This window comes from Zootermopsis nevadensis, unplaced genomic scaffold (genome assembly GCF_977971745.1).
Source record: "Zootermopsis nevadensis isolate Lab colony 2312 unplaced genomic scaffold, Znev_1.0 Znev_ptg000085l, whole genome shotgun sequence".
NCBI lineage: Eukaryota > Metazoa > Arthropoda > Insecta > Blattodea > Termopsidae > Zootermopsis > Zootermopsis nevadensis.
The window spans coordinates 97,200-123,862 of NW_028259216.1; the positions used below are offsets into that span (position 1 = coordinate 97,200).

Consider the following 26,663-nt stretch of genomic DNA (forward strand, 5'->3'; position numbering starts at 1 on the left):
TAAACAGAGATAATTTAACAACATAAAATATTAATTTTACCATTTTAAGCCCTCTTCATATGGACATTTGAGCATAAGAAACAGAAAGAAAGGTGCTTTACTTACCAGTGTGAAAACCCGCCTTTATCACTGCTCATCTCTACTACTGTCTCGTTAAAACTGCCAGCATAGTTGTTTTTTCATAATTTTCCCATTCACCAACTGTGGTCCACAGAGTCCTAGCGGTTTCTTGCTTTTGTCTGTAACTGAACACACAGTAGATTTTTTAATCATCCCTGTGTCAAATTAGGAAGGTACCAACTTTAGTTTTGAAATTTTAAATTTTTTTAAAAAAATGCTGGAAATTGTCTGAAAAGCGTAAAAACCAATTTTTTTTTGATTTTGTGCGCTTCTTTAAAAATTTCCAGCATTTCTTGTTTTTTTGAAAATTTTGATTTTTTTAAAAAAATCAAAAAATGCTGGGAATTGTCTGAAAAGCGTAAAAACCAATTTTTTTTGATTTTGTGCGCTTCTTTAAAAATTTCCAGCATTTCTTGTTTTTTTGAAAATTTTGATTTTTTTAAAAAATCAAAAAATGCTGGAAATTGTCTGAAAAGCGTAAAAACCAAAACGTTTTTTTGATATTGTGCGCTTCTTTCAAAATTTCCAGCATTTCTTGATTTTTTTATTTTTTTAAAAAATCAAAAAATGCTGGAAATTGTCTGAAAAGCGTAAAAACCAAATTTTTTTTTGATTTTGTGCGCTTCTTTCAAAATTTCCATTTCTTGATTTTTTGAAAATTTTGATTTTTTTTAAAAAAAAAATAAAAAAATGCTGGAAATTGTCTGAAAAGCGTAAAAACCAAAAAATTTTGAAAATTAGGGGAAAAAATTTTAAAGTGAAATTTTTCGATTTTTTTGGTTTTGTGCGCTTTTTTGACAATTTCAAGCATTTTTTGATTTTTTGACTTATTGAATTTGTTTTCTTACTGTGTGTATTTCTGTGTTTTGTAAGTTATTAGCCATTTGCCATGAATATTTGATGCTATAAGACTTGTGTAATAAGGTTTGAGCATCATAATATTGGGGGTTAATGGCTAATGTGGAAGGTTATTAAGACAACCAACACACAGCTATATTACAATATGTGTGGTATTGCAGGCAGCATTTCAAACAGCAGGTCAATGGACTGTGCTTCAACGTAGATCTACTTCAGATCCGTGGTCGGTAGATGGCAGCAGAGTCTGTTACAGTACGCAAAGAATGATAATTGAATATCCCTCATTCTCCCGCGATGGCGGGATGTGTTCGCTGCTTTTCAGATGTTGCCATCCCTGCGTAAGAGATAATGGCGTAACTGTTGTGTATCTTTTCTGTCATATATTGCGACGGCGTGCAAGTTAATATTTTGTTATTTGAGCGTGTGTTGAATTTATGTGTGTCATCTTTCCCTTGTGTGGAGGACGTAAAGTAAGAACAATTTCGAACGTGTCATTTCATACAATTTATATAATCTTCAGGACTTCATACATTATACATGACTTCTGCTTTGAAGTGACTCAGAATAAATAACAGGATTTTGTGATCACAGTGATGAGTATTCAACTCTCATAAGAATAATCAAATTTATGATCAGCTGAACAAGTTTCTGTTTCTGAAGGAAGAGGCTGTATTACAGAGAGAAGAATTTTGGTGATTTCTATCCAAGACCCTTATAAATTAATTATTGTAGCTGTGAATTTTATAACTGAATAATAAGACAAAAACAGAAAATACAGTGGAGTCTATGTAAATTTTCTACAGGCTGTTTGCGATGTATTTCCATTAACAAAACATATTAATTTGTTTTCATGTACTTGGATTAGTATGCTCACATCTTGCTAGCCTTTCGATATCACTGCTGTTGAGACACCTCCATTTCAGTTTTAGTGTCTAATTACCAAAGTTCCCCTGTCATTATCGTATTATTCTGACTGACAGTTGATACCTCATAAGTCCATAGAAGAGAAACGATTTTCCTCTTAAAGTTTATTGCTACTCTCCTAGTGAGATTTTTCACTGTCACATGTGTAGCCAGTCATGTCATTAAGTTTATAAATCTTTATAACAAAACATTCATGTTTCTTAGGAATGTATCACACAATGAACTGTGTAAATTTATACCAATTTTTCAATTTATGAACATTATTTTCACTACAATTAAGAACCAGCGTTTGTGTGAGGGCTAAGCATTTGAATAAAGACAACTGTTTGTTGTTCTTTATTTACGTAAGTTCTGATGTTGACATTTTGACAGCTGACTACAAAAATTCCCGACTGACATAAAAATTAACCACGTTATACTTTGGCACTGTCTAGCGGACATACTTGTGAAGCATGTGTCATATGCAGCACATTACATGTTTCCCAGTGATGCTTCTTCATATAAGAAATTACTAGTTTCTCATTTCAGTGCCCACGATTGCTGCAGTAACTTTATTATTGGAACTTATTGAACTGGCATCATAATTCTGTTATATGTACAGCTTTTTTGTTTCTCCTTAATTTTGTGTTTCACAGGAAGTGATCTGTTTTGCAGAGCAGTGAAGGCAACTGCGTTCAGAATGTTGCAAGGAAGTTCACACATCTAAATGCCAAATGGAGTGATGTAACAGATGGAAGCTGCAATAAGTTTAAGATCCTTAAAGAAGCTTCACAAGAATATGGTGAATTTAGAGGTAAGTGTAGAAATTGCTGTTGTAAGTGATTGTGCATCGCTAACTCAGTGCGTGAGGGAATCAGCTGTTTCTTACAATCTAAGTTAATGTGGTCATTTTGTTTACTGAAATAATTTGATTTGGAACTGTTATTCATTGTTTTTAAGAAATTATTGGAAATAAAAATAACATGCTTCTTGTTTCTGTGCCAGATTTTAGTTACATATTTTTTTCTGTAAGATTTGAGGTTCTCACAGCAGGAAGTATGAAGACTTCTTCAAATTTTTTTTCAGTATTGGAAATAGTTGAAGGTTCCAAATTTTGAAATGTAGATGTGTTGAATATCTGTAACATTATGGGCAACCTGAAAGCTACAGAAAAATTACTTCTCACCTAACGTTTCAGTACTTTCCTCCTAAGTATTCCTGTGTTCTTGTGTTTGGTTTTCAAATGAAAATCTTGTACTTATCTATTGTTTATCAAACGACTAACTTTTCGTATGTGTTTGTCTCCACCTGAAACCATAACTGATATAACCTCTGTGCATTTGCACATGTGTGGAGGGGTCGTTGGAAGACATCCTAATAACTCTGCTGGAATAAAGTAGTCACTTGTGCCCTTTGGTAGTGGAATGATTAGCATAGTAAGCTGTTGAGGAACCTTTGATTTTCATTATAAAGAACCATCTCATAAAGCCTACTTTTCTGTTTTATTTATGTAGCCGTGCAGTTATTTGCAGATGGCTCTCACCTACACATTTTTGAACAGTAAAATCAATTGTATTCAAAATCCCCTGCTTCTGATGCTGACTATGGAAACTGAAATCATTTTACGAGGGCAATTGAAAAATTAACCTCCGATCGAGTTTAGGGGAGGGACAGTTGTCCATATTTCTGTGTTTGTAGAGCAGCATTTAGATAGATGAGAAAGGGAAGTAGGCTGAAAAAAAAATATTATTTTCACAAAGCTTTAATGAATTGGTCAGCTTTAAATTACGCCCCTTATGACTTTACATATTCTGACAAATTCTATTATAATCGCATGGCTCTGAATTTATTCCAGATGATTGAAAATTAAATTTCTTTAAGATTTTTTCTTGTGGTAAATGTTTGAACACTGTTATTTGTTTTTTCGGACTGGAATAAGTTGTCAAAAGTAACACTGTCCTCTCGTCTTGCCAAAGATTTCGCCTGTTTTTATGAATGTGTTGCTGTAAAGGATCTAAAACTTGAATTTATCATCTTTGGTTTTCGAAGGTGTTTCGTCTCATCGTGATCAACGTCAACATTATGGATTAAGTTTTGGCCTGCCCCATATACAGGGATTAAAGTTATTCTGTATTTTTTTTCAGGCATTCCTGGATTGTTGTACTCTTCGATTTATGTTGATAAAGTGGCTTTGGAATTCTGTTCTCGTGCATTCTTCCTAAATGTTGTAACCATTTATTTTCATGTTGTCCTCATATTTATTATTTATTATCTTTGTTACATTTAAGATCCAGCATTCTGTATCCTGCAGTTTCTGTGAGGAATCACATTCCTATTGTTTCATTAATAGCCAGTGTCACGAGATGTGACAAGTTAAATTTCCATACTGAAATTTTATCTCGGTACTTATTGGCTATTCGATGCTGTTCTGTCTGGAAGTACCCTTTCAAACCTGTTACAGCAAGTACCGAGCTTCTGTAATTTCATAAGCTGCTGTGGAATTTTGAAAACCTAGTCTTTGAGTTCAAATATTTGGGAACAACAATAACAAATGAAAATGATACTCGTGAGGAAGTTAGGAGGGGATTAAATTCCGGAAATGCTTGCTACTTCTCAGTGCAAAATATTTTGTCTTCCCGTCTGATTTCTAAGAACCTGAAAATTAAAGTATACAAAACAATAATCTTGCCTGTTGTTTTGTATGGGTGCGAAACATGGTCTCTCACTCAGAGGGAGGAACACAGATTGCAGGCGTTTGAGAATCGGGTGTTGAGGAGGATATTTGGGCCTAAGAGGGAAGACGATGGGGCGTGGAGAAAACTGCATAATGACGAGCTTAAAAATCTGTACTGCTCCCCCAGTATTGTGAGGGTGATTAAGTCGAGAAGAATGAGATGGGCGGGACACGTAGCGCGCATGGATGGGACAAGAGGTGTGCACCGGGTACTGGTTGGGAAACCTGAAAGGAAGAGACCGCTGGGGAGACCTAGACGTAGATGGGAGGATAATGTCAGGCGGGATCTATGGGAGATAGGAGTTGAAGGAAACTGGATTTTGTTGGCCCAGGACAGGGTCCGGTGGAGGGCTTTGGTTAATTCGGTGATGAACCTTCGGGTTCGGTAAGCCATCTGGTTGGTTAGTTAGTCTTTGATTGTCCCCTTTATTTCATTGATGTCATCGAACCTTTTCGCTTTGAATTCTAAATTGAGTTTTTGGAAGAACAAAAAGTCGCACAATACTAGATGCGGAGGAATATGTTAAGAAATGCACAACAGCCGGAATGGTTGTCAGAAATTTCTGCACAAACAACAGAGTGAAGAAAGCAATCACAACATTTTATTTAGAAAAACTTATAAATGAAATAAACTCCCAATACAGATTTCTGTTTACATCAAAAGAGGAGGACATTCTACGTGCTCCTTGCATTTGAGCGAACTCGTCTGGCCTTTTTTTATGATTAATTTTGAAGATTTGTTTTGGGGTTCCCATGAACCATTGTTTTATCACTGGAAAGGAAATAAGGTTCTTTCTGAAGTTTTCCAGGAGTTTCGACATATCGACTTGACTCTACTTCTGCTTGTAAGTCAGCAGATGAGACACAAATTTTGCAGCAGTATGTCGGTTCTTAAGATTTTGTATCAGAATGACGATCCATCCTTATTAACTTACATTTGGTGAGATGTCTGATTTATTTGTAAACAAGTTCCCTAATTTGTATAACTTTTTATCTGCTTTACTGTCGGATGGTTTCTGTAAAATTTCAGTATCTTCGATGAAAGTCATTTTATTTTTTTGAACTTTTGAAACCACTTACCTATTTGAGGTCTGCTAATTGTTTCTTCTGTCAAAGATATTTCTGAAATGTTGCAGATGTCTATAGCAATATTGCTTATTTCATACAGAACTTGATTTATGTTCTGCAAGTTTTTAAGAAATGTAAATTGCGAGTACGACACATGACCTTACATCGAGATTCATAACCTCTAAATGATACAACCTGCGATTTTGAAATTATGGAGAATGATTTAACAGATTGTACTGTGCCATCATCCGTAACAGAGGAACTTTGTACTGACGGAACTGTTTATATATGTGTACTTTTATATTAACAGTTTTATAATGGATGTTTCTGTTGAAATTAGAAAAACGTATCAGCATTTTGATGTTGTGATCTTTTTGTTTCTGGTGTCACTGGGCTTCCATTGACATCTTCAATGAATTGTTTTGGAAGACACACATTTCTTCATCAGTCAGATTCCTTCAACAAACTTACCAAAAAGTCTGGTTATGTTTCTTCGCTCATCCTAATTTTACCATAATATTGCTGAGATGCTTGCAGCCTCCATCATCTGGGTGATGAGTAAGTCAGATGATAAGTGGATCTTGGTGACTGATGCACAGATGCTGAATCATTTCACATTTTTCAGTATATGCATACTCACTGTGTTTCCGCTCAGTGTGCATAAATGTTACGTGTGTTATTTAATAGTAAGATATTGTTTAATTACCAGGTGACTTTACGTTATGTTGTAAGTCAGGCAAGAGTTTATAGTTTATTTTCAGCTATCATCTGTTTTTGTTTTTTTGAAATTTCTGTAATTGAATAAAATATGAGAATTTTCCGTAATCAGCTTTGTTTGCCCAAGAAATGGATTGGTTGGACAAACTAGAGAAGCGATTAGGGAAATCACTTAGTCAGATGACCAGACATAAGATGGCTGTCTTCTGTGGTCTGGTATAAGTTTACCAGTGATCATTGTCTTTGGATTTGTCACTGTGGAAACCTCAAATGTTACATATTCAGTGAATCTGAAATTTATCTTCTGAGGATAATGCATGTAGACTATTTACTGTGAAGTTGATGAGTGCAGGCATTAACACATTTTTTCCCTCGTAACTGAATGAATAGGAGTAGGGTAGTTTTGAGGGGAGAGTCTACTTTAGGGCAGTTTTCTTGCATTTATGTGAAAATACTAAGGAGACCCACAAAAAACCTCGGTCAGAATAACTGAGTTTGAAACCTTTGAGAAGACTCCATATCTGCAGGCTATGTAGCAGTTACATTCTGAACTGGCTTATATTCATTTTCACATCTCTTGTTGAAATTTATGGATCAGAGTGAGTTCTGAGGAAATGGTCTTTCAGGGTAGCTTGCAAGGTTATAATTCTTATTTCAGTCTTCTGCACATCTCCTTGATGAGTAAACACATTAAAGAACAAACAATTTATATGGAGTTGTGTTTGAAGATTATGGAATTCCTGCAAATGATCGGTCTTTTGGCTTATATCCTAAAAAGTGTCATTCCTGGATCGCTTTCGAAGTCACTATAGCTACTTTTATGTTTTGTGAAAGTAAATGACTTAGCAATTCTTTTGAAGGACCTTGAAAACTACATTCGAAATCATCCAGAAGCTCGCCTGGCCAAGATCCAGGATATTGGACGTCATTTTGTGGATGATGGCATCATGTCACAGACAGTGAAATCAGATGTGGAGGCTACTACATCAAGGTGGAGTCGTCTGAGTCAGCAGGTAGAAATAGGGAATTCATTACTTGCTTCTTAAGTCAGCATGATGAGATGAAAGTCTGATAATGTGTAATAATGTGATTGCTCCGTATTAATCTGCTTACCTGTTTGTTTTGACTATTGTACTTTCAAGTTGCCCTCAGTGGACTTGTGGTTAGCGTTTTCGCCACTGGACCCAAGGTTCACGGGTTCAAACCCAGCCAAGGTCGGTGGACTTTTAAGGATGATAAAACTTTCTTCAGAGGGGAAGTAAAGCCGGCGGTCTCATGTCATAGTTTTAGGGCATGTAAAAGAACCTTATGAGCAGGAACAAGATGTTTTGTAAGCAAAATTCATTGGCCATTTCTCACCCGTATCTCTGTTTTTGGAGTTGCAGCCATTTTTACTGTGGTCTGCTTATTGAAAAAAGCAATTTCGGTCATGGCACTGTCCTTTCATGTCTAGTTTCCAAGCAACAGGAAGCACCATCACCAGCACTCAAATTCAGGACTGAGTTTTTGACTTTTCTAAAATATCTTCTTGGTTTCCAGGAAGAAGCACTTCAAATTTCATATGAATTAGAATATATTTTTTTGAACTGTAAGCAAACACACACACAACTCCGAAATTGAAATTAAGATTACCAACCCTATGAAAGTTATTTTTACCAAAAGATCACATGGGGATGATGTCTTGTCAGTGACATCTGAATGTAAGCTAGATGAAACACGCAATGTTGCCACAACAAATAATACTTCATTCATTGTTTGTAGTTGCGTGATTTTTGTTGTTTTGGAAGTTTGAATACTGTAAATGACCTACGTCGTATGTTTACAGAAACTGACATATGTATTGAAGTTACGTTTAGTTGAAACTTGAGGAACGAAATAGAGAACATCTAATTTTGAAGAGTGTCTCTGATGAAGTAATCTCATTTGACAGTGAAATTGAACCAGCTTGTTGTGGCAGTATGGCAGCTGGTAATAAGAATAATGCAATTTAAATCTAAAATAAAATTTGGCCAATACCATGACATCCATTGAATTCTCTTGGTGTCCATCATTTTGTTGAAGGTCTCGGTTACTGGACGATATAAGCGTTGATCTGTGTGAACAAATGTTCCTAAGCTTTAAGGGTTGAGTGTCCCATTAATTTGTGTGTGTGTGGTTGGTTGAATAGGACTATATGGTCCTGTTGTGTCGTGATATTGTTATAATGTCTATATATTCAGACAAATAGCACTGTGTATGTCCAAAATGCTTCTAAGGCTTAACAGTACGTCAAAGATTAATTTTTAACCTAATCATCCACTTTAAGGAAAGGATTCTCTAACTAAGATTCACTTGAAATTTTCAAACAATTTGGAATAATTAAAAGGAATTTTGTTTTCCTGCAGAATGTCAAAATCGGACTAAACAGTCTAAAGGCAGTTTAAAATGCCCCTGTTTATATCATTATGACTGTGTATATATTTGAGGGAATGAAGTTCAGACTTCAGCTCTACTTAAAATACCCACGAGTTTATGAGATTGTCATTTTTTATTGGGAAGAAATTGAACTCTTTATATATCATAAAAGCAAGCTGTATCATACTGCAGTACTGTGGGATGTGCTATAGTTTACTACTCTTTCCAGGCAGGTGATACAATACCTTGCTCTGCTAATCCCATTGATACTCTTCAGTCAAATCACCCCTACCCCTGTCTAAATGTCTCCCCCCCTTACAAGGGTCCTGCAGCATACGTATTTGGTCCAAATATTGAACAAAAAAATCTGAGAATGCTCTTTGCTGTTTCAAGGATCTCTATGAAACAAATAACAAGATAGCATATTTAATTCTGTAGCTTCTCAGTTGGTACCTCAGCAATCGACTTGTACCCACAAGTGAATCGTCATATATTGATGTCAAATGCCACCATTTAAATTTATTTTTAAAACATTTTAAACAGTAGATTGTAGTGCCTTAAACCCAGTTTAAAATTACAGGTGACATTTCACTGTGTTTTTCTTCTTGTACAGTCTGAGGAGCAGTGGGTTAAAGAATAATAATTTTGTTGTTTATATAATTTGTTTTAATTAGTATCAAATTAGCAGTGTTCATTATATTAAATGTGTGTGTACTACATATTTACTTGTAGGTTTTATTTAGTATGTGAATGTATCACGTTACCATATCGATAATAATTTTTCTCTAAATGAGTATGAAATTAATTTTTATATATGTAGCAATAAAAAAGGGAATATCTGCCTTTAAAAATTGAGGAATGAATGTATTAACTATAATTAATAGGAAAAATTTATACCGCTGTATGTGGCTTACATCCTGAAATTGGTTACAGGTGTCAAGACTGAGGTTTTCTCATCATTCCAGTGAACTATATAACAAAATATGCCACAGCTGCTTTGTTTTACTCTCTTTCCAGTTCACCATAGTCTCAGGATTCAAATCTGATACCCTAACTTTTCAGTTTTCATTATTTTCCTCAGTTCCTCTGGGTATTGCTGTATTCTGTACAATTTATAATTTACAATGTTCCTGCCAGTTTATGATAAGTGTTCCTCGGAAATGACAAAGCATTATTAAAGTAACAGAGGAATAAATATGGTTACTTTTTTCTTTAATGACAATAGCATGAGGGCCTAATGGAGCTTATGTGTTTTAGTATAAAAAGACAGCTTGTTAGGATTTTGGGATCATACTTTCTGTGCCTTGTGATGATTATCTTTTATTGAAAGTCATTCTACATTTGGCATTGCATTGGAATTTGAAAGGCATGCACTGGCCATGGCTTGATTGCATCTTGCTTTGTGAGTTAGGGATCGTACCGTATTGCTTGAGGACTCTGTCACTAGTCTGAGTAAGAAAGCTTTTATTTGTATTTGTTCTTGTGCCAGTTTTTTTAATTGTCAGTGACATTGCAGCAAAAGTATTAGTTGTAATTACAACTGTTCACCATACCAAACATTTTTGTCCCTCTACTGAAAGCTGTTAAACTGCGATATCGTGAACAACGTGGCTGTGTGTACAGCTAAGGTGATATTAAACTACAGGTTGAAACTTTTACACTTATGTTATGGTATTCACCAGTAAGAGTTTTACTAATTGCTAAATTCTGTCCTGTAATTTGTGTTGATGAATTAATTATATTTAGTCTTTCAGAATCCATATACATTTCCACTCGCATACACAGCAACCTTTAAAGTATTAGCAGCTGCCCTCCACATCAGGTGCCGTTTTCATCCGCGAACGAAGGACGCGCTGCACGTACCACGCGCAGTCACAATTAGAATACTCCATTTAACTGTTGTGTGAGGCTCTTCGAACTGCATCGGAGTCACATTCGAGCTAAGAGAATCCTAATTGTTCTTCTTTAAAATGGGGACAACAACGAGCAGCGGTTGCCGTAGTAGCCCGAATGAAAAACTTAAAAGTGTTAGAGCAACGGTTTAAAAGGGGATACATTTTTGACAGCGTGTCCGAGTTCATATTTAACTTGCGGATGGCGTTAACATTCAGGTCATTGTATCTGTCAGTTATCGTCAGGAGGCCAGAATATGTCACAAGGCTGTCCCGGATTTTTCTCTAATTTGTATTTGGAGGTGCCCAATTAGGCACTGCAATTGTAATGAATGAGCTGCTTTTCTGCCGGCCAGTGTGCAGTCGTGGCAGTCACCGGGTGAACTCGCTCGATCTTACCCGTCGAAACAATTTAACGTCAGTGGAAGGCACTATTAGTCGTCTAAAAGTTTAGTCTGTACGGAAGCCGTTTATAGTTTGGTAGATATTGACCGCCGTTTCAGATCCTTGTGCCCCCATCATCATACTCGTCGCTGTGGAGAACTCAGATCTTACCAAAATCATCTTAGTTTTTCTTTAATGACGAGTTTATAAAGCCAAGGAAACGATTCAGTCCATTATTGATTTATATAACGTTATTTTTGTAATATAATTAATGATAAATGTACCTTTCTTCAAGAACATATTGACTGAGCAGCCATTTGTTACGTTTTTATGCAGTCAATTTTCCCTAACTAACGTAAGAATCCTCAAACACGTATAGAAAATAGGTCTACTTGTTCAGTGACAAAGAACATCATCGCAGTCACATAATTACAGTTCGGGTTTCGTATTTGTGAGGCTCTGTTCTCAGCCCAAAGACCGTGCTTTCTGATGGAGGTATTTCATGATTTTCCTCAGTATCTCCAGGAAGATGCCTGGATGGTACCTTAAACTACGCCACTGGCCGTCCATCCTGAATACTTTCCGGTTAATTATTAACTAATTATTCTGTCATTCGACGCTGTCTGGTTTGCGATACTGAAGTTACGTAATTTTAAATGACCAAAACATGTTCATGTGTGAAGAGAGACCTAGTATGTTGTTATTCTTTGCAACTAAAACAGGGCTGTGTAAACTTCTCTACATTCGAGTCGAATTGAGTGTGGATGGATGTATTTGGGATCCGAGTAGAAAGAAATGTGTGCCTTGAAACCAGTTGATAGAATATTTTGTAATTTGTTTCCCCTTGTTCTGTTTCTTGTTAATTAATATTCCTTTTTTGGACTGGTCGGTTTATGTCAAATTCCATACTTTCCCCTCGATATAAACGATTTTGAGAACTTTTTGTACAGAAATGCAAACACAAAGGCTTTACGTTCTGCACGTAGTATCCAGTGTATTCAAAAATATTGTTACGATAATAAAATCTAGGAGGGCTTGATGGAGGAGACATGTAGCGCGCATTGGAGGTATATGAAATGTGTACCTCATGTTTGAAGTAAGGAGACCACTGGCAGGACACAGGCATAAATGGAAATTGACTTTGGTGGCGAGTCGAGTGAACACCAGTAAACTTTCGGTTTTCATGTAACACGGGGAATTATATAATTACCAGCTCCTCCAAGTACGTGCCTTCCAAATTGATGTTTACCAAGAAATTCAGTGTGAATTCCTTAGATTTCTATTTCAAGCCATAAACCCAGCTCATTGTAGGATTTTAGATTTCATTGATCTAAAAATGGAATTTGACCCGTATCTCATGTGAAATTGCTCGCTCACTCTGGCCTTCACATGTCCAGATTTTGTTGATTGACTAGAAGTAAATGTGGAAATTGCATATTTGTTTATTCTTGAATTCCTTATGAAATAAGACCTATTAAAAATTACGTACATCTAGTGTCTAGCTGAATGAGAATTGAGTCAGGTGGGCCTGTGTAAGCGAGTAGTGATGTGATACAGTATCGTGAAATATTTAAAATTTGAGTTTAAGCTACATATTTTGTGTGTTTTGTGAGTAATTGTTTAGATGTGGTTACTTAGTGTGGATGTAAGGGAGGACGTAACAGCAGAAAGAAAGTTCTATCGTATTCCTAGGATAATTCATTCAAGAAGTACGGTTTATATGAGACAGGTATTATGCATGTAAGTTGTGTTGAAGTCTGTGAAATTAAGTTTGTTACATTTTTATGAAATTATCTAAGAAGTAAAGATGTAGTTCTCACATGTTTCTGATTCTGTAGGTCATCTTTAAAAATGAATGTGAAAGGAGCTTCACTTGAACAAAAGAACTCTGGCAGTCGAGATGAGCGAGTTCGAGAATCAGACGATGCACCGAGCACCTCTAAATTCCGAAGAGATGATGACGGAGACGAATCCAGTTCTAGTGGACACCCCTCAAATGTGAGTTCTATGTAACTGGTGTGTGCGCGCGTACATGCGTGAATATATACTGTATATGAGTCCTTATTTATAGGCACATGATTACACACGCAGAGCATAAATTATAATATGTACCAGGTTGCCATGTTACTAAATATTTGTTTTGGTGCCTGGGTTTCTTCTAAGTCATGTATTCATGTGTGAACATTTTAAGAATTTGGATCTTGGAGTTCCACTTTTGTTGTACTGCAGATTGAAGTTTCAATCTGTGTGTCATGAATTGACAGAAAAGTGTGGAACTTTGTACATTATAGGAGCCCCTGAAGATTGATTATTATAGATGTGATTGATGTGTTGCAACTGAACTAGCATGGTTCTGGTGCTCAGGGACAAGTTTGCCTCATTTGTAGAGTTTACTGCAATTTTATTTTAAAAGAATATTGACATTACAGGAACCAAAATCTGGGATCATTGAAAAAATATACATAACAAATTTCATGTGCCACTCATCCTTGGAGGTTCGTCTGAACGGAAGAGGTAATTTTGTTTTTGGGAAGAATGGCAGTGGCAAGAATGCAATAGTTTATGCTCTTGTACTTGGTTTGGGAGGTAACCCAAGAGCTATTAAGAGAGGAACCTCTTTGAAAGGTAACATATTGTAACAAGTTGCTAAGGTCATAGGTTTAGTCTTTGCTTATCTAGCTTGAATTTAGTCCAGTCTGAAAAGTCTGAGTGTACAGTCTACACAGGTAATGAACTGAAATTTGTCATCTCTTATCTTCCCTTAAAACTAATTTCCCAGTACATATTATTTATGTTTTTAAATTTCTTTAATCTGATTATATAAAATAATTCATAGTGTGTACATGTGTGAGCTTGGTAACTCAGGGGGCAGAGAAGATCCAGCATATTGTGCGCTGGATATTCTCCTACCATGACTTACCATTCCTGCACTGATGAAAAAAATTATACCATGGTATTTATTGCCAACCCATTAAGTAAATTTTGTAAGATCGTGATGTTTAATATCATCAAGCCCAAATGACTGAATTAGAGAACATGAGAATTGCGAAGGATCCTCTCAGTTAACCTAATACTGAATGAACAGTGGATTTGGTCCGAAACTTTAATTTTATTTCATATGATATTGGAAGGAAGATTAAGTGTGTGTATCAGAATTTTAGAATTGTTCCTGTTTCTTCCAGAATTTATAAAGAAGGGTAAAGTCACTGCTACCATCGAAGTGACATTGAAGAATACTGGTCACCTTAATTACGAGAGAGAACAATATGGTGACCATATAATTGTAAGGAGACGCTTCGATGCAACTGGTCGCGGCACATACGAAATAAAGTCAGAAGAAGGTACTGGGCTTTCTTTCCCTCTGCTTTTCCTTCATCTCAGATATTGGATGCTCTCAACAAGAAATTTGTTATCTTTAAACAATTAGTTTTTTATAAATAAAATATGACTTGTCCCCTTCCTGATTGTATATGTGTTTTAAGAGGGCATTTTACCATGCACACTGATTATGTGTAAATGTCTGTTTCGTCATATTTGTTTTAAATATGTTCTATTTTTGGCTGTTTAAAAAGATGCGCAGATTTCAGGCCCATTTTACTGAAATTGCGTAAAAGTGTCATATCAGGCTTCTTCTTTTCTGAGAGTCCTGTTGGTCTTCCTCCATATACAGTATTATATAGGAAGTTTCAGTTTATTTCAACTCACGTTACTTGATGTATTGAATTAATAACTTGGGTGAAGGTTGATTTACAAAATTTATGTACTGTACTCCATTCAAACTAATAGTCTCGATTGACTCTACTATATTACAAAATTTACAGCTTTTAAATATTGAAGATTTCTGTAAGTGGCACGTTGCACGTTTCATCTACGTTAAATTGGCACCAGGTCCTGACCGTCTCAATGAAATAGTTTGTTTGGAGTAGCAGTTGATCACATTTGGGTCAGTGGGTTACATTACTGTGTATATCATTTCTCACTTGTTTCCTGTTGCAGGTGAAGTAATTTCCAGGAAAAAAGAAGAACTGGACAAAATTGTTTCAGCATTCAACATACAACTTGACAATCCCGTAACAATTCTGAATCGGGAAGATGTCCGGGAATTCCTAAACAGTAGCAGTTCTCAGAAGTACAAATTCTTTATGGAAGCAACATTTTTAATGCCATGAAAACTTTGGATCTCTGACAGTATCTCTGATAAGGAATGGCAGATGTGCTATGCTCCTGGTAAGTTAACCAGCGAAGGAAATGCACTTTGGGAGATACTCTGTATCTTGATTGGTAAGCTGTTGGTGACACAGTACATTTTGTCATCAAAAATCCTTCCTGTGTTTTGTTATGGATTAATATACAGGAAACTTAATTCCTGATTGAAGCCACTTATTTTTATGTTTAGTTATCATACCTGATTATAACAGGTTTGCATTAACCCCTCAACACCATGGGACATTTAATTTTTACACAGTTTTGGAGGCAGAGAATATTTAAATATTAAAGCTTTAAAATGCAATATTTCATTTGAACAGCAAAATATTTGAAAGAAACGATATTTTTTTCTTATAACTTTAACACTGTGTCCAGAGAAGTGCACAGAATTGACATAAGACTATTTCAGAATTACTTTTTTCACAGTATACTTTTAAGAATTATGAAGGAACGGAATTTATTACCCTATAAATTATGCTTGGTGCAGTAGTTATTTGAAGAATGTCAGACTGGCACTTTGTGTTCCAGCGCATTTCACAAAGTCTTGTAGCTAACTGCCTTCTAAATGACAGCTGATCATTTCTTTTCCCTGCGTTATTTATGTATATTATCATGGCATTCAGAATTGAGATATTCAGAAGCTTGCAAAATATACCATTTGTTCATTCACTTTCTCTCCATCAAATAGGTGTGCGGCAGTCAGCCTTTCAAGTCATCCCCACACATGCATTGATTGTAATCTAACATTGAAATGGGCTTGACTATTTCTTTGCTTTTAACTGTAACAGCCCTAGTGTCATGACTGACACATAGAAATCAGTGAAGATTTGTCTCTCCACTTTGTGACAGAAACAGGGCCAGAATGCTGTGCTATTCACCTTCTTTCAGTTTTGTGTCTCTCATTTGTCTTGAAACATTTTTTCTCTTCAGTTTAATATACTGATCCAGTCTGTCTTGTGTAGTAGTCTTCATTGTTTTGTCCAGATATGGTGAGTTACAGAAATTATACATCCACACAGTCCATCCCTGTTTCAGTACAGGCTCTGCCAGTTTCAGACTAATTGCTGTTGTTTCTTTGGTGTTGACTATGTCCTTGCCTGCATGTACAAGAAAGGACCACAAGTCTGCAGTAGTAATGTCACACAGCTCATAAGTTTTGATTCAAAATTTTTATACCATGGGAGGAAGGTACTGTCTGAAAGACAGCCTTTCAAAGTATCAGTCATTTATTTGAAACATCCTGATTTGATAAATACAGTTTCTGAAATTTGTTATTTAGATGTGAAATTATGGGGAAGAATGTTAAAAAAAATTTCTGTCCTTGAAATCTGTTGACAGTTTCAGTTTTAGTAAAATGCAAAATAATTACAGATAGTTTCTGTCTCTGCTGTTGTAATGTCTCCAAATCCTGGTGTAGAAATTACCCTTCTTGTGGAAATATGATCTTGGTAGGTAGGCCCATAAGCATAAAGGGGCCCAGTAAAACATAAATTTTCCCCTCAGTCACAGGTTTCTAGGCCCTAGCAGTTGAGCTGCTTGATAATTTATGCCCCAGTAGAAACTGCTTGGCTTATCTATTGGTCTCTTCAACAGTTTTATAAGTTCTCTGCTGCAAAATGACTCAAAAAATATCCACAATTTTTTTCACTTGTTTTGCAGCACCTTGAGGCCCAATACTACCCATGACATTTTTCCTTTGTCCCTTGTATTTGTTTGTGTCTGCCCATACAAAGTCTTAAGTAATTTAATCACTGTTACTGCCCATCACAACACCGAGAAGGGTACAGTCATCCAGTTCATTGTCAATATCATACACTGAATCTGATAGTTTCTTTGCATTCACTGCCAAGAAACATTAACCCACTTTATCACTCAGAATACCTGATCACTTCCTGCTAGTAGACACCAGGCTTGTACATGCTAACTGCACAACACAGGCATTTGTATACAGAATTGTAATTGTTTTGTATGTGGCTGGAAGACTTTTATTATACCTTTATGAGTCAAGATGAAGCCATAAAAAATTCCAGTTCATGTTGTAAATACTTAAGTCAAGGCAGCACTGTCTGGATCATGAAACAGTAATTGAAAACACTCAACAATTTTTGTTTTTGTTTTGATCAACAGGCAGGGAGTAAGTAGTCAATCTAAGTTTTGATTCATATTGATCTAATGCATTTAATTCATGAGAAATCCCATAGTAGAGACAGGATTTGACTGTAATGTAACATACGAAACAGTCAGGCTGAGAATTTTTTTTACAGATTTGTAATTTATGCGCCACAGGAAAATGAAAGTGTGATAAAACATATGTGAGATGAAAGCCCATAATTTTTTCCTTGATTTCATACTGAATGAACAACATTGCATAAAAAAATAACTGCTGGTTATGCTGTGAATGTTGGATGGCGTTGAGGGGTTAAAATTTGGATACTGAAGTTTCACTCATACAAAATCAAGTACAACTGTACTTTATATACAGAGGACTGACAACACATTTTTCAGAAATTGATGATAACTTCCAGTTGATGTAATGTCACTGTTGTGTTTATTTAACATTTTACTCCACTTTGATGACTGAAAAAGTTCCCTTCACATTGAGTACAATGGATCATTTTGATTGAATTTTATATAGCTCCTGACATTGATGAGAACCTTAAATGTCACATAGCACTTTGTACGTCTTGACTGTGCAGATAAATTGTATTTTACTTTGTATTGTGTAAAAATAATGTTCTAATTTTCCCCATAATGCTTATTATTATATTAATTTTATAATTCCTGTTTATTGTTGATTTTGAATTTGTACAAAATGGCATTGTCTACAGGCCACTGCAGTATACTTGGAGTACTTACAGTCTTTTTCCTCTTGTGTAATCACAACTGAGGTGGAAAACTGTAATACAACAAAGATTAGAAGGTTTGGTATATTTTCTAAAAAACAAATCCATTTTGAGTTTTTTTACGTTGTCACCAGCTCATGTACAGCCTAACCAATTCAGCAGATGTATGATTTTTATGACAGCACAGGTTTTATGGCTGGCTACCATTTCCATAGTTTACTCATTCATGTTCAGCATTGGTACCAAACATAAATAAAGTAACTGTTGAACATTTACATGTTGCAGATTTGTTATTACAGCAACTGTTCACCTATTTTGCATTTGTATTTTAATACAAAATGAACAAAATCTCAAATTTGTTGTCTTGTTCCCGTGTTGGAGCCATGCCCCAGCGTGGATGTAACCAACATTTTGACAAGCATTATGATTCTTTGTACTGAAGATTGTAGTGGCATTGTTTTGCCAGTACATAGGTTTTACCTGACCACAGTATACAATGTGATAAATAAAAAATTTCAATCATTTTAGATGAAGTGTTTAATTAACACTGTGTGAGATGTAATTCAATCAGTAGAGAGACTGACTCTGGGCTGGGTGACTAGATTTTGTTTCTTGTTAGGCAGAATTTTTCTCTCAACCCATATTCATACATGTTGTGGGGTCCATCAAACCTCCTATATGTTTAGTACCAGAGACCCTTTTCTCAGAATAAAATTTTCAGAACATAAAGTTAACCACTTTCCTCCATGTTAGAGCAAGGCCAAAAATGTATGCATCTTTACTTTCATGCCCTCTGTATTTTGTCATGGTATGGTGATTAGACATGAGAAAATTGGTATGTGCCTTTTATCCACATTTTTGTAATTTTCAGGATGATATTATATTGATGTTCTGTATTTTTTTTGTTTTCTTTAATTTTGAATAATATAATCTTAGTAGTTCCTTTCATATTATTTTGTATTAAATTAAGATGTTCATACCAGAAATGTGCTTGTTGGCTTATGAACATAGTGTATGTATTAACACTAATGGTGAGTAAATTGTAATTGTACTTTGCAAGGAAGTGCCTGTACTTTTGTAGAAATGGCTGCTGAATGGAGTAATGTTGGTGACTGATGTGCCTATTAATACTGCAGATGCTCACTCATAAATGTGGCTGGTTGGGCTGACTCTGTGAACAATTATTTTGTGTACATGAGACATCTTGAGAATTGTTTCCTGTGTTTTTGAAACGGTTTGACTCTTTACATTGTCTTGCATGTTATTCCTAAAACATTCTTACAGGGCTTCATCTTACTTGATTTATATTACAGACTGAATCACAATAACAAAATTCTAACTATACACGTACTGATTCTTGAAAAGACAGTATTAGAAACTGGGTACTTGAATATAACATATACCCTAATTTTGAAAGCAGGCACTTTTGTATTTGAGTAAATATGGTACATGTCCAATACAAATTGGTGCTGATTTCTAGTTATATTTTTAAGAATGTGGGTTATGTCTTTGACTGGTGAATTATACTGAACTTTGTTCAGTCATTTTTATATGGACTTCTTTTCTGGCCCCAAGGTTTTCAGTAACTTGGTCTTGGACATTTCCAGTTGTCACCTGTGTCTTTTCTGCCATGTAACACTTGCTAAATTGTGCTTTTATTAATTAAGTACCACCCCTTCAATGTGGCTAAAAATGTCTTCAGGTGAGTTTAATTAAGCTTGGTATGATAAAGTATACATAATTACAGATTTGGTAATTTATATTCTGAAGTCATCACTTAGTCTCGTAATTAGTAAAACTTTCAACTTGCATGATGGGAGTTCACATAGGATAGAGATATCTGGTAAAAATAAGAAGAAATGTAATTCTAAAGTGATTTTTATATATTTTCTGCAACTTGCCCTAATCACCTGGGACACAATTTTCTCTAGGTACTTGGCACTAGGTCAAAACAAAAAAAAAACTGGTATAAAATGTGTTTGTCAATTTTCTATTAAGAACCTCAAAATGCCTGCCTGCTGTAAGTGAATGAGAGCATACAGCAAATTTTATTAAATCAGATCCATGCATAGTTTCAGCTACATACAGCTCTCCAGAGTTGATTGAAAATGCATGTAGTATTTGGACAGTTTTGTGATAATAATTGCAGTGCATTCAAATTGATTTTTTGATCAATGTTATTATGGACCTATAGTGGATGATCTATCAAAGTAAAGTTTAAAAACCTCAGTGCTATAAGTACTATAGTTCATGAAATTGTACGAAAGAAGGTGGCCCTGCAAAATATGTTTTAGATAAATTTTATTCATGCTGTTTATTGCTTTTAGGTGGATCTTGAAAAAGCAATTAAGGAAACAGAATCTCTTACTTTTGTCATATTTATCTGGCAACCAAATGACAACTATTGCATTTTGTGACAGACTTTAGTTTGGTTTGAATTATTTGAAGGACCACTTTACCTTTTGGCCTAATTGAACCCCTTTCAGTCTGATGATATTTATGAATGATTCTTGATATATGGCCCTTATATTATACAAGTATTTTCATCGGCAAGTTTCATTTACCTTTTCATATTATGATTTGTTATATGGATGTAAACACATTTTTGGTTATATCTTTCTAAGTGCGTAACTGAAAGAAATCTTCTTCTGTGGCTCTCTGGTCTGTATTCGGTCCATGGCCTCCTCAATTCTCCTGTTCCATTCAGTCCTATCCTCTGCTGCCTTCTTCCAATTTCTAATTCTCAGGAGCAGTGTGGCATCCATTTGAACTGCATCCTCCCATCTGTCCCTGGGTCTTCCAACTGGATTTCTTTCTCCAACACTACCTTTGAATACCATCTTTGGAATTCGGATGTTGTCCATCCGAATCAGGTAACCTGCCCATTGAAGTCTCTTGATTTTTATAAATTGTGACAATGGTATGTCTTTATATAATTTATAGATTTCCTGATTAGTTTTTATCCTCCATTCACCTGCTTCTTGTGTTGGGCTGAAAATTTTCCTCAGGATTTTCCATAAAAAAAGATCAACTTTATCTGCTGCGTTCTGGTTGCGTACCCATTTTTCACTCCTGTATGATATTATGCTATGGATGAAAGTTTTATATAATGTGATTTTTACTTTCTTAGTTATTCCTTGGAATTTTATCAGTGGTAAATCGAGAAATATGCTTTATTGGCCACTTGAATTCCGCTTTGTATTTCTATAGTTCCTCATTCTTATTTGTTATGCATACTCCCAGGTATGTGAATCTTTGCACCACTTCTGTTTCATGTTCCTTGATCTTTATATGATGGTCTAATGATCTCCTTCTTGTTTGTATTAAGGTTTTTGTTTTCCTTGTGTTAATTTGTAATCCAACTTCTTTTCCTTTCTTGCCTAGCACTTCAACTACTTCTTTGACTGATCTTAATGATCTTCGCAAAATATTTATGTTATCCGCATACCCTACTATTTGTACCATTTTATATTCCAAAGTGCGTTTGGTGTCTACTGCTAGTTTTCTAATTACATGCTCAAGGGCAAGATTAAAGAGAAGTGGTGCTAAACCGTCTCCTTGCTTGAGGCCTTGATTTATTGTAAGGCTGTCTCCCAGTTGATTTTGTATCTTCACATGTGCTTTAGTGTCTTCCATCGTCATATTTGTAAGTCTTATTAGTTTCCCAGGTATCTTGAATTGGTGCATTATAAGGCTGATTCTAGTTCTATCTATGGAATCATATGCTTGTTGGAAGTCTACAAATATCTGTGTTATCACTATGTTTCCTTCCCAGCATTTTTCTAGTATTTGCTTTACAGTATATATTTGATCAATGGTAGACCTGCCTCTCCTAAATCCGGCCTGATATTCTCCGATATTCTCTTCGGCATATGGCTGTAGCCTATCTTTCAGTATGTTTGTAAACATTTTGTATGCCACACATAACAGCGATATCCCTCTGTAGTTTTCACATTTTTGTTTATCTCCTTTCTTGTATATAGGCCATATTATGCTCTTCTTCCAATCTTCTGGCATTTGTTCTAAATTCCATATTTTGTTTATAAGGTGGTGCAGCACTGTTATTAACATACCTCCTCCATATTTCCAGATTTCAGCTGGTATCAAATCTATACCCGGCGCTGTATTATTTTTTAATTTGTGAAGCGTTTCTTTAACTTCTGTTAGTGTGGGTGCTTGCTGTTCTTCTGTATCTTCTATATCATGTCAGATTGTTAATCCTTCACCTGTCTCTGATTCAATTCCTCCCGTTTCCAAAATATTGAGTGCTTGTTCAAAATATTCTGTCCATCTGGATAAGATTTGTTTTCCATTTCCTAACAGCTCTCCTTTCCTGCCGTTGCAGATATTAGTTCTTGGTTTAAACCCTTCTTTTATATTCTTTATTTCTTTGTACGCCATATATGTGTTACCTATTCTAAGTTTCTCATTAATTTGACTTAATTTCTCTGTCATGTGTTTCCTTTTCTTCCTGCGACAAGTGTTTTGAGCTTTCTTATTCAGTTCTTATAATTCTTGTTTCTTTTTTCTGGTTGGGCATGCTAAATCTTGTTGATAAGCTTTATCTCTTTCTTGAATGTCTTCTCGGCATTCTTCATCAAACCATTCTTTCTTTTTATTAAATTGTGCTGTCCTGAGTGTGACCTTTGCTGTTTCTTCAACACTCTCTTTAAGTCTTCCCCATATTTCCTCAGTACCCTTATCATTTGTTATATCTTGTGGTTGTTGCAATCCCATGCTTTCCAGTTTTCCTTCTAAATTGGTTACGAAGGTTTTCCTGGTCTTCTTATCTTCTAGCTTACTAATATTTACTTTTTGCACTGCCTCTGTACCATTCTTTGGAAGTCTCAATATACTTCCTCTGAAGACTGTTTTAACTAAATAGTGGTTCGTCCCACAACTTGCTCCTCTGTATGTTCGGACATTTATTACACTTGTACCTCTTCTCTTGTCTATTAACACATGATCAATTTGGTTGTTGGTTATTCCATCTGGTGATCTCCATGTATATTTATGTATTTGTTTCCTAGGGAAGAAAGTAGAGCTGATTATCATGTTTTTACTAGTGGCTAAGTCAATGAATCTTTGGCCATTATCATTGGATGTGTCATGTAGACTTTGTTTCCCTATTGTCTCCTTGGTATATTTCTTCCTTACCAATCTGTGCATTTAGATCGCCCACTATCATTTTGGCATCATTATATGGTGTGCTGTCTATTATCTGCTCCAGTTTATTATAAAACGTTTCTTTTATTGCTTCATCCTTATCCTCTGTAGGTGCATACACATTTATGATAGACAGGTTACACAACTTGGTTCTAATCGTTATTTTGCATAGTCTTTCATCTATGGGTTGGAATTCCATCACATTTCCTTTAAATCTTTTGTCCACTATGAAGGCTACCCTTGCCTCTCTATTTCCTTTCTTTTTACCACTGCTATAGATAGTGTGTGTTTTTGTGTCCCATATTTCCTCACTTGTCCATCTTGTTTCTTGTACCACTGTTATGTGTACTCTATATTTAGTTAATTGATCTGTAAATACTCACAATGCTCCTGCTTTAAGAAGGGTTCTAACATTCCACGTACCAATCTCAATATCCTTATCTTTTCGCTAATTCGTCTTCTGTTAGGTCCGTCTGTCCGAGGCTTTGATTGAGGTTTCAAAACATATTCCTTTTTACAGTGCAAGGTTGTTAGCCTTGCGACCAACCCCCCAACCTGGAGGGCCAGGGTACCTGTCTTAGTCTGACCTCTCCCCCTTGATCAATCTGGCTAGGGAGGCCCTATCAGTAGCTATGCTACCACCAGCATAGCTCTTGGGATCACTGAGGTACTCAAGCCCCACCACCACGACAAGGTAACTGAAAGAAATATGCCAAACAAAAGTTGTGGGTATCTATAAAATATATGTATTATGTCGTGTAGTATTTTTACAAAATTTACCAGTTTCAAGAAGGTCACTATTATAAAATCTTGTGTATGAAATATGTACCATCAGAATTGTTATCCAAGCTTCTGTATTTCAATCACCATTTCCACCAGCTGATCAAGACTCTAAAATTACCCTGTGAACTATTAGGAATCATAAGTGAGCCATTTCTGTTAAGGACTGTAGTTATAAATGATAAGATTGGAAATGTGTTTGCAAAAGTTTCAAAGGCATTCTTTATACCATATCCTGTTGGTGTGATATCAAGTAGTCTACATGGACACTAATGGGTAGCAGTAGCATATATTATATATTGTCACTGACAGAGTGTATTACAGTATATGTGTATCTTGTAAGACCAGTGATGTGTGGCAACACAATCTTGTCAGTTGAAAGATATGATAAGTTGTGCCCATAAGATATTTTTCTTGCTTAGAGTTCTGTCTGTATGAGCCCTTGTATTGATTTCCTCAACATCTACTGAAATTTTTCTTTTTGGGAAATGGTTGCATATACACAGCAGAGAGGCATTATGTGTAAATGAGATGCACCTTTTAATGGCCACCAGCTACAATGTATTTGAGATAATAAGTCGTCAAATACTTCAGGACTTCATGAATACACATATATGCAATATGTTTGTTTTCTTGGATTCCGGGTAGCTCCATCAGTAATAAAGGGTGCAGCAGAGGAAATGCATGTTTTTCAAATGGCTAGTACTTGGCAAGGAGGAGGGTGGGGGATTTCTGCCCCCTTGCTAGTAGACAGCTTAAATGATGCTGTTACAGTAGCCATGGCACCGTGGACCTGCGAGCATTGGGCGTTTGTCGTTGAAAATTATATCAAAAGTGGTGAATCCGTGGCCGCCTTGCTCCTCTGACCTGTCCGTATGTGACTATTTTGTGGGGTTACCTCAAATCAAAGGTCTACAGAAACAAACCACGCACCATCCAGGAACTGAAAGATTCCATTTGCCAGGAAATCGCTACTGTGGGGGAAGAAATGTTGGGAAGAGCAATGCAGAATTTCGAGGAGAGGCTGCAAGAGTACGTGCAGAAGGAAGGGCGTTATTTTTCGGAAGTAATTCAAAACTTTCAACAAAAACTGCATATTAAAACCTTTCTTTTTGTGTAATTAAAAATTTTTTAACTTGAAAATCAATTGAGTTATTGTTATTTGAAAAACATGCTCTGCCGCACCCTGTATTACTGCCTGCACACACTGGATGACCAGTCTTAATTATGGACTGGCTCTGGGACCCAATAGGACAGGGGATCTTTTCTTGGACTTTAAGTCACTAGAGCAGCGTTTCTCAACCTTTTAACCCTTGCAGAACCCTTGAAATAATATTCATGTCTCAGGGAACCCCTACATAAAAATTATTATATATCATTATTAATATCTTTCTTTCTCTTTTATAAACTTAAAGTTCATGAGGGAAACATCATATATTTGTTCTGATAACTGGTTTAAGCAAAAAATAACTTCCGTTTTTCTCAAGTTTATTGACAATACAAAAAAACTGAGGTCAAACTGCCTGTTCAAAAGACCTCATATGGAGGTTTTCATTCACACAAAAAATTAACCCCATATCTGTGTGTGTGTGTATATGTATGTGTGTGTGTGTGTGTGTGTATATATATAAACCAATATCTTATATAACACATATAAACAGAATGAAAACAGATAATAACTACTACAATAACTTAATTGTTTATTGACAGTGTTGAAAAGGCATAAGATAAATCAAGGTAAAATGTCATATGAACAAATATGTCTCAAGGAAAGATATTTTTGAAGCCAATTTAGATAATAAAATTTACTTTTCTAATGTGAAACCTGTGCTTGTCTTTTGGTACACAAATACTTAATTCGGGGTCGACCTTTGGATAAACAGACGAGGATTTCATCTTCAACTGAAAGGAGACGATTTCTGTCTTTGTTGTTGATACTTGTTAAATAAGATAAAGCTTGCTCACACATGTAAGAGGTTGAGAACTGCAGAAATATATTTATTGCTTTCCTATGAATGGCACGATGCTCTTCTTTCACAGAAATCCAGAACTTGTCCAGGGATAGGTCAGTAAATCTCATCTTGAGTGTATGATCAGATTGCAGCCCACAAAGTTCTTCCTCTTCTCTTAAAGTCAAGTTCTCAGGATGAGCAGAAGATTCAGAGTATGGATCCCTCACCCAATCACACACTTGTGTTGAAAGGGAAGGAAAATAATGTTTGATTTTGATCAACAGTTCTTCCAGGTGGGATTTAATAAGACTTGAAATTTGCTGATATCCTTCTTTACTTTTAAGCCCCACCAGTAATTGAAACATCTCAAGATTCCCTTTTGCAACATGATTTTTCCAAAGATTCAGTCTTCTTTTAAATCCAAGAATCTTGTCACTTGAAGTTAATATAATTTCTCCAGGGCCTTGCAGTGACTTGTTCAGCTGATTCATGTGATGCAAAATGTCTGTTAAGTAGGCTAGTCTCTGCAACCATTTTTCATCTTCAGTGCACTTGGCAAAATGTTGCTTATTGCTTTTTTGAAAGTATTCCTGCAATTCATCTTTTAGCTCAAACACCCTATTTAGAATTCTTCCTCTACTCAGCC

At 35.6% G+C, this 26,663-nt stretch overlaps 1 protein-coding gene and 1 long non-coding RNA gene across 9 annotated transcripts in view; both read left to right on the forward strand.

The window, feature by feature from the left end:
* LOC147870877 (uncharacterized) overlaps window positions 1–26,663 on the forward strand; it is a 321,359-nt gene that overhangs the window by 73,467 nt on the left and 221,229 nt on the right. The gene's annotated exons all lie outside the window — the stretch shown is intronic.
* The window catches only part of LOC147870885 (structural maintenance of chromosomes protein 6-like), a 43,179-nt gene continuing 17,472 nt past the window's right edge, over window positions 957–26,663 (forward strand). For 5 of the 7 annotated variants that reach the window (XM_087341725.1, XM_087341730.1, XM_087341728.1 and 2 more), the window contains exons 1-4: window positions 12,922–13,068; window positions 13,500–13,695; window positions 14,253–14,411; window positions 15,067–15,297. In XM_087341725.1, the coding sequence (XP_087197851.1) occupies window positions 12,922–13,068; window positions 13,500–13,695; window positions 14,253–14,411; window positions 15,067–15,239 (675 nt within the window). In that variant the 3' untranslated portion in view covers window positions 15,240–15,297. Of the gene's footprint in view, window positions 2,696–7,260; window positions 7,414–12,908; window positions 13,069–13,499; window positions 13,696–14,252; window positions 14,412–15,066; window positions 15,298–26,663 lie in introns of those variants that run through there. The other 2 variants (XM_087341726.1, XM_087341732.1) reach the window with 2 other exon arrangements.